The 12,864-nt window shown below is 49.2% G+C and overlaps 1 protein-coding gene across 1 annotated transcript; it reads right to left on the bottom strand.

Moving 5' to 3' along the window:
• Positions 1-1,904: 1,904 nt before the first annotated feature.
• Positions 1,905-11,592, bottom strand: LDHD (lactate dehydrogenase D). The gene is made up of 11 exons (XM_043981918.1): positions 11,412-11,592; positions 9,866-9,978; positions 8,717-8,858; positions 7,192-7,333; positions 6,713-6,872; positions 5,274-5,473; positions 3,668-3,796; positions 3,422-3,549; positions 3,108-3,198; positions 2,822-2,933; positions 1,905-2,497 (listed from the first exon to the last, which is right to left on the bottom strand). Exons 1-11 carry the CDS (start codon positions 11,481-11,483, stop codon positions 2,332-2,334), a joined length of 1,455 nt encoding a protein of 484 aa, XP_043837853.1. The 5' UTR covers positions 11,484-11,592; the 3' UTR covers positions 1,905-2,331.
• Between the last annotated feature and the right edge of the window lie 1,272 nt (positions 11,593-12,864).

Raw genomic sequence — 12,864 nt, 5'->3', positions numbered from 1 at the left:
AGTCCCATAGCGAGCCAGACCCGAGTATTTAAATGAAACCAGGGAAACATCTACTCCCCGGCCACCCCACCCCCACTCAATCTGCCCAGTAGGAGGAGGCGACCCTTCTGCACGGTCTTCCTTCAGGAAGCCCAGGCTGGCGTGCTGGGCACCAGCAGCTGCCCTGGTCCCTCTCCAGTATGCGGTACGCCCTCTGCTGGATTATGATGGGAACAGCAGGCCAGAAAGCCAATGGGACCTAGGTGGGCGGGCTTTTCGACCCACGTAGAGAGGGCTTCTTTAGTGATGGACGTGTGCCTTGGAGGGCATTGGGGTCCACTGGGCCAAGCTGCCTAAGGGTAGCTCGGTTATTTGAACCTGAAGAAACACCAAGCTGAGTTGTACCACGACCAACACAATTCATTAAAACCCGCTTTCCGGGGAAGGGAAGGATGGGATGGGATACAAGGTAGGCCTTTATCTTCAGGCCCTTCTCACCATAGCCCACGGAGGACACACACGCAGATACAAAACACGCTTTCTCCGACTTCCCTCTTCCACCAAAACTCAACCATCTTGGTTGGGGAGATGTTTGCCTTTCTTTTCTGTTTTATTTTGTTTTCATTCATCATTGGACTTTGGGGAGGAACCTTAGTAACCACTAGTCCACTTAGTTATTTTACGGATGAAGACTCTTAGACCCAGAGAGGGGAAACAATCTGCTAATTACTGGAAGAGATGGGACTGAGGACACGGTTCTCCCCATAGCTATCCAAGTGCTCTTTCTACCAACACACATTATGATCTCTTCTTGTGTAACTGGGACTGAGCTCTTAAAATACTTATAGATATTGAGAAAACAGAGCGGGGAACCTTCAGAATCACTGAAGAGCACTCGGTCAGAAACCATGGACTCTCTTTTGCAGTACTGCTCGGGCACCAGGACCTTCCTTGGTAAAAGAGGCTCCGTAAGGATCTAGTACTAACAGGACCTTGGCCATGAGTCTTCTAGGGTGTTGATGAGCCCCCAAAGCTTAGCTGCATGTGAGTATAATGGTCAGAACAGGGGCATTGATAGACCTGGTACACTGACCTGGTCAGACCACTCTTAAATTATATGCTTCCCTCAGGGAGTCATATTTTATTTTATTTTATTTTATTTTTTTGGTGAGGCGAGGGGGGTTAAGTGACTTGCCCAGGGTCACACAGCTAGTGTCAAGTGTCTGAGGCTGGATTTGAACTCAGGTCCTCCTGAATCCAAGACTGGTGCTTTATCTACCGTACCACCTAGCTGCCCCTGGGAGTAATATTTTAGAGGAACATTCACACAGCAGGACATGTCTCTCAGAAGGCAACTCTGCCCTTGGTGAGAATTGGGTGAAAGAACTTGTAGAAAATGAGGGGATATGTAACTGTTGCTCTCCGGGGGCTATTCTTCTGTAGTAGAACTGAGACTGAGAGCTAGACTTTACAGAGGGACGAATTTTGGTACAAGGAAGAGCTTTCATATGATAAACTTGCCCCTAAATGGGATGAACTGTCTTGTGAGGTCATTAATTGTCTTCCAAAGATAACTGGATGCTTACCATAAAGGATATCGTAGAGGGAATCTCTGTATGAGACAAGAGGTCAGATGATGTGACCCTGCAGCTCCTAAGATGGTATGATTCCTTTTCCAGACATCTTGGGAGATCAGATGGCATTGCCCCTAAACCATCTCTCCCCCTCGCCCCCAACTGGCTAGCCTTTCTCTCATGAGGTCACTTTAGTGTTTTATCATAAACCACAGAGCAAGAGGAGGGGAAGGCTGTTGGCTGGGGCCCTAAACTGGGGAGAAACCTGAGAATACAGGATGTAGCCTGGTCTTGCCTTCCCCACGGCTTCTAGGTTGAGGAGACTGGGTGAGAAATAGAGGAGAGAGAGCCTTAAGAGGGCAGTTCTAACATGTTTACTTAGAAAAATCATAATAGACAAAGGGCCTGGGCTGAGCTGGCCAAGACCCATAAGCAGTGAGCCCTCCTTCCCCTGGGGCCCTCCTGTTTCCCCAGGATACTTAGGGCTGACCTAAACCAGTGTTTGGGGGTCTAAGGAGAGATGTTTGCCCAGGTCAAAGGTGATGATCAGCCATTCTCCTCTACTGAAGTCTTTGCTCCATACAACCCATCCCTACCAATTCTCTCTGAGTTCATTAAAGAAGTTGCATCTGAAAGGCAGCGGGATGGCTGAGGTAACTTCTGCCGGTTAACGGTGTTTGGGTCTTGGTCCTCATCGCTAGCCTCATTTCCATAGCCTGATCCCTGCTGGCAGGGCAGCTCCTTGGCCAGGGAGGTCGTCAGCACAAGATCCAGGCCCTCACAGCACTTTTCCAGGGTTCATGAGGTTCTTGGGGTCCAGGATCGATTTGATCTGCCTCATGGTCTCTATGCCTACAGGGCCAACCTCCTCCTTCAGTAGCTGGCGTTTGCCCATCCCAATGCCGTGCTCCCCAGTGCAGGTCCCGTTCATAGCCAGGGCGTTCCTAGGGTACACAGCCCAAGAGGCAGCCTCCTTAGTGCCGGCTGTTGAGATGGACTGGCTGAGGCCTCTTAAATTGCTCAGCAAGAGCTTTTGTGACTTCTGTGCTTGAGGGGGGCCTGGAATTGGCACCAGGATCCAGGGGCACAGGGGCCGGTCGCCTCCTTCCTTCCTCCCACTCCAGGATCTAGCTCACCCAAGTCTCTCCCCAGAATGGAATGTGTCCTTTGAACCCCACGCTCTTGTCCCTGAGCCTCTGGTTCCTGCCTAGCTGCGATGATCTCCCCCACCCCACCCTCCCAACTGAGAAGTCAGCTGAATCTGGTACCTCCCCAGCTGTTTCCCAAACTCCTTTACTCGGCGGTATTCATCAGCATCCTCAGAGTCGAACACTAAGATGCAGTGAAAGTTTCCATCGCCAACATGCCCAAGTATGGCTCCTAGGAAGGGAGAAAGGGATGGCTGCCCAATGCCAGACACCACTACCTGTCCTGGGCCCCCCACTACGTCCACCCTCCTCGTGCCCCAACTCTTGCCCCTCTCTCTCCTTCCTGCAGTGGAACTCCAGCCTCTCTCTTCTGGTCTGGGAAAGGCAGGAGGGCTGGGGAGGTCACCTGTGAGTCCGGAAGCTTTGAGGTCCTTCTTGGCCTGCACCATGATCTCTGGGAGCCGTGAAATGGGTACACAGACATCTGTCGAGTAGCCCTGAGTGGGTGAGATACAAACCCACTGAGGTCCATCAATGACTGCCTCCTGACAAGATGCTTTGCCCTCTTCCTTCTGTCCTCCAGCCCAGGAAAAGGGGCTCCTCGGAGAGCTTAGATGGAGAGTGATGTGCAAGGTCCCAGAGCATGGGGTAGAAGGGAATCTGCCCACCCCCTAAGTGCTTGGGGGCAGGTGGGCCCTGTTTCTCCCCGCCCTGGCTCACCTTGCAGCCAGGCCTAAGAGCCAGGATGGCGTACCAGGCGTTGTGCCGAGCTGTCCACAGCCGGCTCCGCTCCTCTGGCTCCTTCGACCACGAGAAATGGGAGCTTCCGTTCTGCCGGGTGATCTCCTCTGTAGGGGATCCTTGTCACCTCAGCCCCCCTTTATCTCCCCTTCCTCCCCCAGGATAGCCACAGTCTCAGGGCTGTTGGGATGGGACTCTCCTCCCCCAAGCCGGAGGAAGCCTCACCTGTCCTCTGCAGCTGCTCCTCCAACCCTCGCTGGGAGCCATGGAACTCCAAAAAGAGGGTGGGAGCCACAGCACTGGTCAGACCACTGTACTTATTGCAGGCGTCCATCGTAATGTCATCCAGGAACTCTGGAGGAGCGGGGAGGGGGGAGGAAGAGGTGAATGGAGAAGAGACAGGAGGGCCACACACACACCAGGAATGACCTCTTCTTCCACCAGCCCAAACAACTCCAGCACAGTGCTTGGCACATAGTGCCTGCCTAATAAAATATTGATTGATTGATTGATTGATTGATTGGTTGGTTGACCGGGTACATCTCACAGAATTATACCATTTAATCAATCATTAACTATCAACTGTTAGCCAGGCACTATTTAGAGACAGAAAGGACATAGACATCTAGAGCAGCTAAGGTTTTCTGACAGATTTCAGGGAGTCTGGGAACTTTTTAAAAAATATTTTGATAACTATTTCTACATAACTGGTTTCCTTTATAATCCTATATTTAATTTATATACTTTAAAATATTATTCTGAGAAAGGGTACATTAGCTTCAACAGGCAGCTGCCTCATTTTATCAATGAAAAGACCAAGGCCCATCATTTTTTTTTTAATATGAGGCCACACTAACCACAGAAGGACCCATGATTGGTCATGGGTCACAAAAATAAGACAAATCAGAGCCAGGATTCACATGAACCCACATATTCTGACTCCATACCCAGTGTTTGGGGTTTTTTTGGTGAGGCAATTGGGGTTAAGTGACTTGCCCAGGGTCACACAGCTAGTGTCAAGTATCCGAGGCCAGATTTACAGAACCAGTATTCTTGCCACTACATCAGCTAAATTCAACATGAAGTCGTGCAAAGTTAACTTATGTATGATACAAATTGATGGCTGGACATGGTGACACATGCCTGTGACCCCTTGCTCCTGGGGAGGCAGAGGCTGGTAGATCACTTGAGCTCAGGAGTTCTGAGCTGCTTTGGGCTAAGTTGATTGGAGGGTCTATACTAAGCCCCTGGCAGGCAGGCAAGAAGGTAGCACCTCCTACCATGCAGCCCAGGGCAGTACTGGAGCAGGTTAAAGTTCCCATGTTGATCAATAATGGGAAGGGACCCACTTGAGACCTCAGAACTTCCAACCTGAGTGAGATGGGGAGACCCCCTAAAATTAGGGCAGTCGATATCAAGGAAGCCATGAGACTAATACCCCGGGAATGTGAGGGAAGATGGAAGGGATGAAGAAAGTGAATCCTAGAAGGGGAGTGACTGCTCCACTTAGCAGTAAAGCTGGGCCTAAAGCTCAGGTCTCCCTGATCCCTGGTCCAGACTTTTGCTTACTACACTGTCTCCTGAGGGTGGGATTAGGTTCTCCCCAGACGTTGGCCCCCAGGAGGCTTAACCCCTGATGTTAAGTGACTGACAGTAGAGAACTTCTTTTTTTTTTTTAAGTGAGGCAGTTGGGGTTAAGTGACTTGCCCAGGGTCACACAGCTAGTGAGAACTTCTTTTTAAGGCTCCCCAGCTATGAGAGGTGGGAGTAGGGGGTAGGGGTGCACTGTTTTCCTTCCAAATGAGCAAGACCCCCTGCCCCCAGTCCTCACCAATGCGTGCCACGGGCACTCCACTCTGGATGATCAGCACAGTGCTATCCACAGCAGCCTGGATGCTGGGGAAGGCACAGACCGCTGCCACAGTGGCCTCAGGGATGCCATGCAGTCGTAGTGTTGCCGTGGTGATGAGGCCCAGTGTCCCCTCGGAGCCAACAAACAGTCCAGTCAGGTTGTAGCCAGCTGAGCTTTTCCTGGGCCCCCCAAGGAACACAACAATGGGTTCCTGGGGTCGGCCCCAAGGTAGTCCCCACGTGACACAGGGCCATAGGAACTTGGATTTCAAGCTAGAAGGGACCTTAGAAATCATCTGGCCCAACATCATTTTACAAAATAAAGATTATACATAGAGGTGAAGTAATCTACCCAGTCACAGGTCATAAGTGGCACAGGCATGATTCGAACCCAGACCCTCTACCTCCAAACCCATCACTCCCCCCAACACACTATGCTCCCTTCCTCAGGAATCAGGGATGAGCTCTCCAAATCCCCAGGTATCCTAACTAACGTGGTGGCATTCGGCAGCCATGGCCTGACCCATTTAAGCTTTGACCGAAGCTGCCTCTATTTCCCAATGGCTGGGACCAAGGTCTAGAGCGCACGAGTGGATCACCAGCCAAGGGTCAGAAGAGACCATCTCATCCAACCCCTTCATTTTACAGATGAGGAAGCAGGCTCAAGGGGAGGAGCTCTCTTGCCCAGACTCACACAGCTAGAGCGCAGGAGAGCCGTAAGCAGAACTCCAGTCTCCCGGCTCCCAGGCCAAGGACACTTCAGTCGACAAGACAATATTGACAACACCAGGACTCTGTCCCAACTGCTCAACCAGCATGAGGGCCATTTGAGGCCACAGTGGTGGGAGTGGGAGGAACAGCAATAAAACAATTGGAACTGAACATGAAGCTGAAATGACCAAGCCCGTCCCCAAAGAAGAGACGGGAGAAGGCATGGTCCTTCCTGAGGGACAGCACTTCATATAATGTCATGATTTTTAAAAGTCTATATGGTAAGTTTTGCCGAACTGGGTTTTTTTTTCTTCTTTTATTATGGTTCTTAGGGAAGAGAGTGAAGGGGACGGATTGGGAAATACAGGTGATATAAAATACTGATATCTTTTAATATCCATCATTTTTTTTCAAAATATGAGGCCATGCCAACCACAACAAGGAGGATAAATCTGGCCAGGGAGGAAAGGGAAAGGAAAAAAATCAGAATGTTTTCCAAGAAATCAGTTGAGGAATGACTTCTGGTTTATCTGCTGCTTTGGATAATCTGTAGTATTCTACCCTCCATGAGTGTGACCAATCCAAAAAATGAGTAAGAGGGGGTTAGTCCCTCAACAGATTCCATCTGTCTACTGGCTCCCTAGGGCTGACTGGTGCCTTGGTTGCTGAAGGTCCTGACCCTAACCCTCAATATCCAGCCCCACTCACCGGAATCGGCGGCCTTGTCCTGAGGTGTGAAGGATCTGCCCATTTGCCAACACAACTTCCAGGTTGATAACATTTTCCACCATGGTGCCGTACCGAACAGCGTTGGTACCTGAGGCCCCCGTAGCTGCCATGCCACAGAGGGAGGCGTCCGCTCCTGGATCTGGGGGAAAAGAGAGGATGAGGAGGAAAGGATCCAAATTGGGAGAGGGTGTGGAGCTGCCAATGGGTCCCAGGAGAAAACCAACCCATTAGCTTTGGAGGGATGGGCAGCACATGGCTTGAGCTGTGCCCATTTGTCTGGTGTCCTGGGGGAAAGTGGCAAGCCCTAGAGGCATAGGGTCAGAGTGAGGAGAGAAGCCAGAAACTCCCTAGGCTGAGCCTAGGCATCCTCCCTACAACACCCACTCTTTTTGGAGCCATTGGGGAAGGTATCCCTGGTCCCAGAAGAAATACCCCAGAGCCTGTCCCCCAAGTCATACCCACTGGGAACCAGAGACCAGTATCTCTCAGGTAGGAGTTAAGGGCTTTCCGGGTAACCCCAGGCTCCACAGTCACCGAAAAATCATCCACATTCAGATCCAAGACACGGTCCATGTGGGTAAGGTTAAAGCAGATGCCACCCTAACAGAGAAGGAAGGGGAGACAGGGAAGGGGAAGAGGTCAGATGGATCTCCATCTGCCCCACCACATGCGCGCGCGCGCGCACACACACACACACACACACACACACACACACACCTTCACTGATCAAGAGACGCCAGGAGCTAAGTGTCCAGAAGATGAGGGAAGAAGAAGGGAAGGAATAATCCCACTGAGGACCCTAGAAATGGAAGGCCCAGATTAAAGCAAGGTAGGAGCAAGGCTCTTTGAGAAGGGAGAACATCATTGTTTCTAGGATGCCAAGACGTTCAGGGGCCCCTCGCCCCAGCTTCTGCTTCTGATGGAGGGTCAAGGGCTGAGAGGGAGAGCAAACAAGTTCTCTGACCCCAACTTGAGAAGCTTAAGGCTGTCCCCCAATATACCAAGCTTTCCTTAAGATAGGTGACCAATTTTGCTTGGGGGTTTTCTATAATGTTTTTTTCTTTGCTAAAGGGATGGCTCTCTGGGAACAGGGAGGGGAAGGGATACAAAGGGAATTATAGCTGAGTGATATGTATAGTTTTCTTTCTTTCTTTCTTTCTTTTCAGGGCAATGAGGGTTAAGTGACTTGCCCAGGGTCACACAGCTTGTTAAGTGTCAAGTGTCTGAGGCTGGATTTGAACTCAGGTCCTCCTGAATCCAAGGCCAGTGCTTTATCCACTGCACCATCTAGCTGCCCCCAATAGTTTTAAAGACAAATAAAAACTGTTTTTTAAAAAAATTCATGATGAATCCATGAACTTTTAAAAAAGTTGTAGCCCCTCCCCCATTTTTGACTATTATATCTATGCAACTTAGAATCTTAGGGAGGTGAAGTGATTTGTCCAAAGGCAGGACCTGAACCCAGGTCTTCCTGGCTCCTACATCAATTCTTTTTCCATTATTCCATGTCCAGATAACAGCTAATTAGTACCAGAGGCAGACCTCAAGTCTTTACTCCAAAGCCAGCACATGCTGCTTCTACTCCTTAAATTTCACTTTGTCTATAAGTATCATTTTCCCATGGGGCCAGCCTAGACCATCACAGGTACTGACCCATTGCCCCCAGGATCCTGCTGCCCAATTACCTGGGGTTCCTGGGCCAGTGGGTGTAGTTGCTGGGGGAGGGGAATAGCAGGGCCCACTAGGAAGGAAGGAAGGGTGTTATGGATAGAGCTAGAAAATAGCAAATGTTGAAGGGGTAGAGTCAACATCTTGTCTTAGCCAATCAGAGATGGGGGAAGACAGATTCTTGTATAATAGGGTCTAAATTGGGGGAGGGAACCTAGAGGAATGTAGGTGGAGGTAAGGAGACAGAAGTCTCAAAGATGGAGAGGCCAAATGACCCCACTTGAGAGAGACCCAGCCCCAGGGCCCTGGCCATACCTTTATAGCATTGACACCGCCTTCCAGGCCTGTCCCAGTGCCAAAGGGAATAATGGGGATGCCATGATCATAGCACAGTGCTGCCAGCTGGCTGACTTGCTTCACATTCTGGGGCCAGACAACTGCATCTGGGGGGCTGCATCTGCCAGAGGAGACAAGGCTGGAGGAGGCCAGCAGGTCCCAGTACCTCCCCCCTAATAAAAACCCAACCAAGCCCTCAGACTCCAAGATGGCGGGCAGTAGACAGTGCCCAAAGGGCTGCCTCTGTGCTGAGGTCTAGGAGGGAAAAGAATATTCCTGGAGTGGAAGACCAAAGGGCAACCTTCATCCCTGGCATGCTGAACTTTGTCTCCTAAAGGCCTGGAACAAAGCTCTCCAGGAAAAGGGCTTTAAGAGAGACTTGTCCAACCAGGAAGAGGCAGGAATGGACCCCATTCCTAAAACCTTAGACCCTTCTCTCAAACCCAGAGCAAAGCCAAGCGCCAAAGGGCATATCATCAAAATGGGTAGAAGAATGAACCAGACTCATCAACAAAGAATAAAGGCTTTGGGGATGATTGCATTCCCTCACCTCCACGCTTATTCTACAGACAAACTAGATTCCAGAGAGGACTGACATCCCCAAGGTTACCTGCCTGGTTCAAAGCAGAGGACACCTTCTTAAAGTCAGGTACCAAGAAGAGAGCCCAGGTGCTCTCATTGCCCGCACCAAGCATTCCGCTTGGCCATGTGGCCACTCTGTCTCATCTGTCTTTTTGTTTTAAGAATGAGGGGGCCAGGGGCAGCTAGATGGCACAGTGGATGGAGCACCGGCCATGGAGTCAGGAGTACCTGAGTTCAAATCCGGCCTCAGACACTTAACACTTACTAGCTGTGTGACCCTGGGCAAGTCGCTTAACCCCAATTGCCTCACTTAAAAAAAAAAAAAGAATGAGGGGGCCAGGGGCAGCTAGGTGGTGCAGTGGATAGAGCACAGGCCCTGGAGTCAGGAAGACCTGAGTTCAAATCCGGCCTCAGACACTTGACACTAGCTGTATGACCCTGGGCAAATCACTTAACCCCAATTGCCTCACATACAAAAAAAAAAAAAAAAAAGAATGAGGGGGCCAGATTCAGCAACCACATGTGGCCACCTGCCCAGCCACCTACCTGTGCATAGATTCATCATGACCATGCTGGTCAAGCACCGCAGCAGCTGTGGATACATTGGGCTCCCCCACCACTGCCTTCAGTGCCTTCACAAAATCTTCACCGATCTGCTCCTGTAAGGATCAGAAGGGGGCAGTAAATCAGGGTTCTAGCAGATCTGAGCTTTTAGGGGAAGATCGATCAATCAGCCAATCAGCAAACATTTATTAAGCACCTACTATGTGCTAGGCACTTAGCCAGGGCCAGGGGATAAAAAGATGAAAATGAAATGTCTGCCTTCAAGGAACTTACATGGGGGAGAGGGAAGTTAGAGAAAAGTTTGTAAATTAAAAAGAAAGTATAATTTTAAAAAGAAAAAACTTATTAAAGTACCTAACTTTTTATCTTTAAAAAACTTTCTGGGGGGAAATAAAACTTTCTGGGGGCAGCTAGATGATGCAGTGGATAAAGCACCAACCCTGGATTCAGGAGGACCTGAGTTCAAATATGACCTTAGATACTTGACACTTACTAGCTGTGTGACCCTGGGCAAGTCACTTAACCCTCATTGCCCTGCCGAAAAAACAACAATAAAAAAACCCTCCACACAACAACAACAAAAAACCTTTCTAATGCACAAAATAGCTTCTGTCAGTCTCAAGCAATCAACTTCTATGCTGTTTTGCTTAACTTTTGAGGGGCATTGTCCTGAGAAGGGTTCCATTTTGAATTTGTTGGGGTTCATACCCTATGTTAAAGCTAAGTATGTTTATTTTAAAACTTTTAAAAGGTTCATCCTTATATTTCACACACACACACACACACACACACACACACACACACACACACACACACACTCACACACACTCACAAAGGCTCATCCTTATCTCCCCCCACTGTATCTAGCATAGGCTATTGAAGATAGTAGGTGCCCAATAAAATCTGTTGCTAGAACAGGACACTAGTTTTTTCAGAACTGTTATATAAAATGAGTTGCAGGTGCACTTGAAAAGAGCCACAGCTTAAATCACAGGTTCTGTCTAACAGGCAACAGATTCGGAGACTCCAAGAATGTAGGCTCTAGAATAGATTCATCCATTACCCCATTTTATGAATAGAAAAAAACGGCAGCCCTGAGAGGTCATGGGTCATTCGAGCTGAAAACACCTCATGTGTCAGATGCCGTAACCGGGCCGAGACCAGATGGAATTTGCCCAAAGTCACATAGCCGGTTAAAGACAGTCGGGTGACACCTGGATTTCTAGGCCCCACGTAAACAGGTCAGCAAAGCCTTAAGCCAAAGGAACTCTACTTTCCCGGACACTCCACTGGGCAACTATGCTGCCATGCCAGTGTCACCGGAGCCCCAGGGTGGAAGTGGAAGAGGGGGATTTTAACCCTTTGCAGCTTTCTCTGCCCATTCCAATTCGAGAGGATCCCCGGGTCACCCCCCTCCCCGGGATCAAGAGCAGCTGCTGCTTGAGGGGCTTCGGTGGGGAGCCTGAGAGGCGTCCAGCCTCTCCACCCGTCAGGTCGCAGGATTCCCTGCCAAACTCTGGGTCATTACCCGCTGCCCCTTTGTGCAGTAGCTCCTCCAGCTGGCTAGGATCCGAGTGGCTCCCCGGAGCAGTCCCGCCATAACTATGGAGACGGAGGGCCAGAGAATCTCACTCAGCTCAGCCTGGGGTGCTCGGGGCACGTCCAAGCAGGGACTCCCGGGCCCTGGCTCCGGGCCTGAATCAAAGGGTAACAACCCCTCGCCCCGCCCATCGCTGCTTTTCTATTGGCTGCTGCAGAAGGACGGGCTCTCTTAAGGTAGCCCAGACTGTTAAGGCGGTTTCGGCTTCATTCCAACCCGCAGACTCCGAGCTCCCGACCCCGGGCTGAGGCCGGGCTCAGGGCTACCAAGAATCCTGAATCATGGGCCTGAAATGTGTCCTTTACTACAGACTCTCACCACTGTTTCTGACCAGGGGAGGCTCGTGAATAGTAAGCTCCCTATCCCTGGATGCTTTCAAGAGAAGGCTGAGCCAATTTCTCTAATGAATATCGATGCAAAAATCTTAAAACATCAGCAAAGAAATCGCAGCATTAGATCACAAAAACCATACACTATGACAAGGTGGGATTTATACCAGGAATGCAGAGTTGATTCAATATTAGGAAAACCAGCGGCATAATTGAACATTTCAATAATGAAACCAACAGAAATCATAAGATTATCTTAATAGATGCAGAAAGAGTCTTTGACAAAATACAGCACCCATTCCTCTTAATAATGCCAGAGAGGGGCAGCTAGGTGACGCAGTGGATAAAGCACTGGCCTGAGATTCAGGAGGACCTGGGTTCAAATCCGTCCTCAGACATTAGACACTTGCTAGCTGTGTGACCCTGGGCAAGTCAGTTAACCCTCAATTGCACTGCAAAAAAAAAAAAAAAAACCAAAAATTTAATTTAATTTAAAAAACAAAAAAAACGCCAGAGAGCATAGGAATAAATGGGGCATACATTAAAACAATAAGTAGGGGGCAGCTAGGTGGCGCAGTGGATAAAGCACTAACCCTGGATTCAAATCCGTCCTCAGACACTTGACACTTACTAGCTGTGTGATCCTGGGCAAGTCACTTAACCCTCATTGCCCAGCCCCCCTAAAAGTAATATTTATCTAAAACCATTATTTGTAATGGGGATAAGCTAGAAGCTTTCCCAATACAGAGAGAAGCAAGGATGCCCATTATCACCTCTATATTTAATATTGTACTAGAAATGTTAGCTATATCAATAAGAGAAGAAAAAGAAATTAAAGGAATTAGAATAAGCACTGAGGAAACAAAACTATCACTTTTTGCAGATGATATGAGGTTATACTTAGAACATCCTAAAGAATCAACTAAAAAACTACTTGAAATTAACCACTCTAGCAGTTGCAGGATACAAAATAAACCCACATAAATCACCAGCATTTATTTCTACAGATTACCAACAAAGTCCAGCAGCAACAGAGAAATTCCATTCAAAAA

Source organism: Dromiciops gliroides, chromosome 2, assembly GCF_019393635.1.
Source record: "Dromiciops gliroides isolate mDroGli1 chromosome 2, mDroGli1.pri, whole genome shotgun sequence".
Taxonomy (NCBI): domain Eukaryota; kingdom Metazoa; phylum Chordata; class Mammalia; order Microbiotheria; family Microbiotheriidae; genus Dromiciops; species Dromiciops gliroides.
Note: the sequence above shows the minus strand (reverse complement) of the source record. Positions and strands in the feature narration are given on the sequence as shown.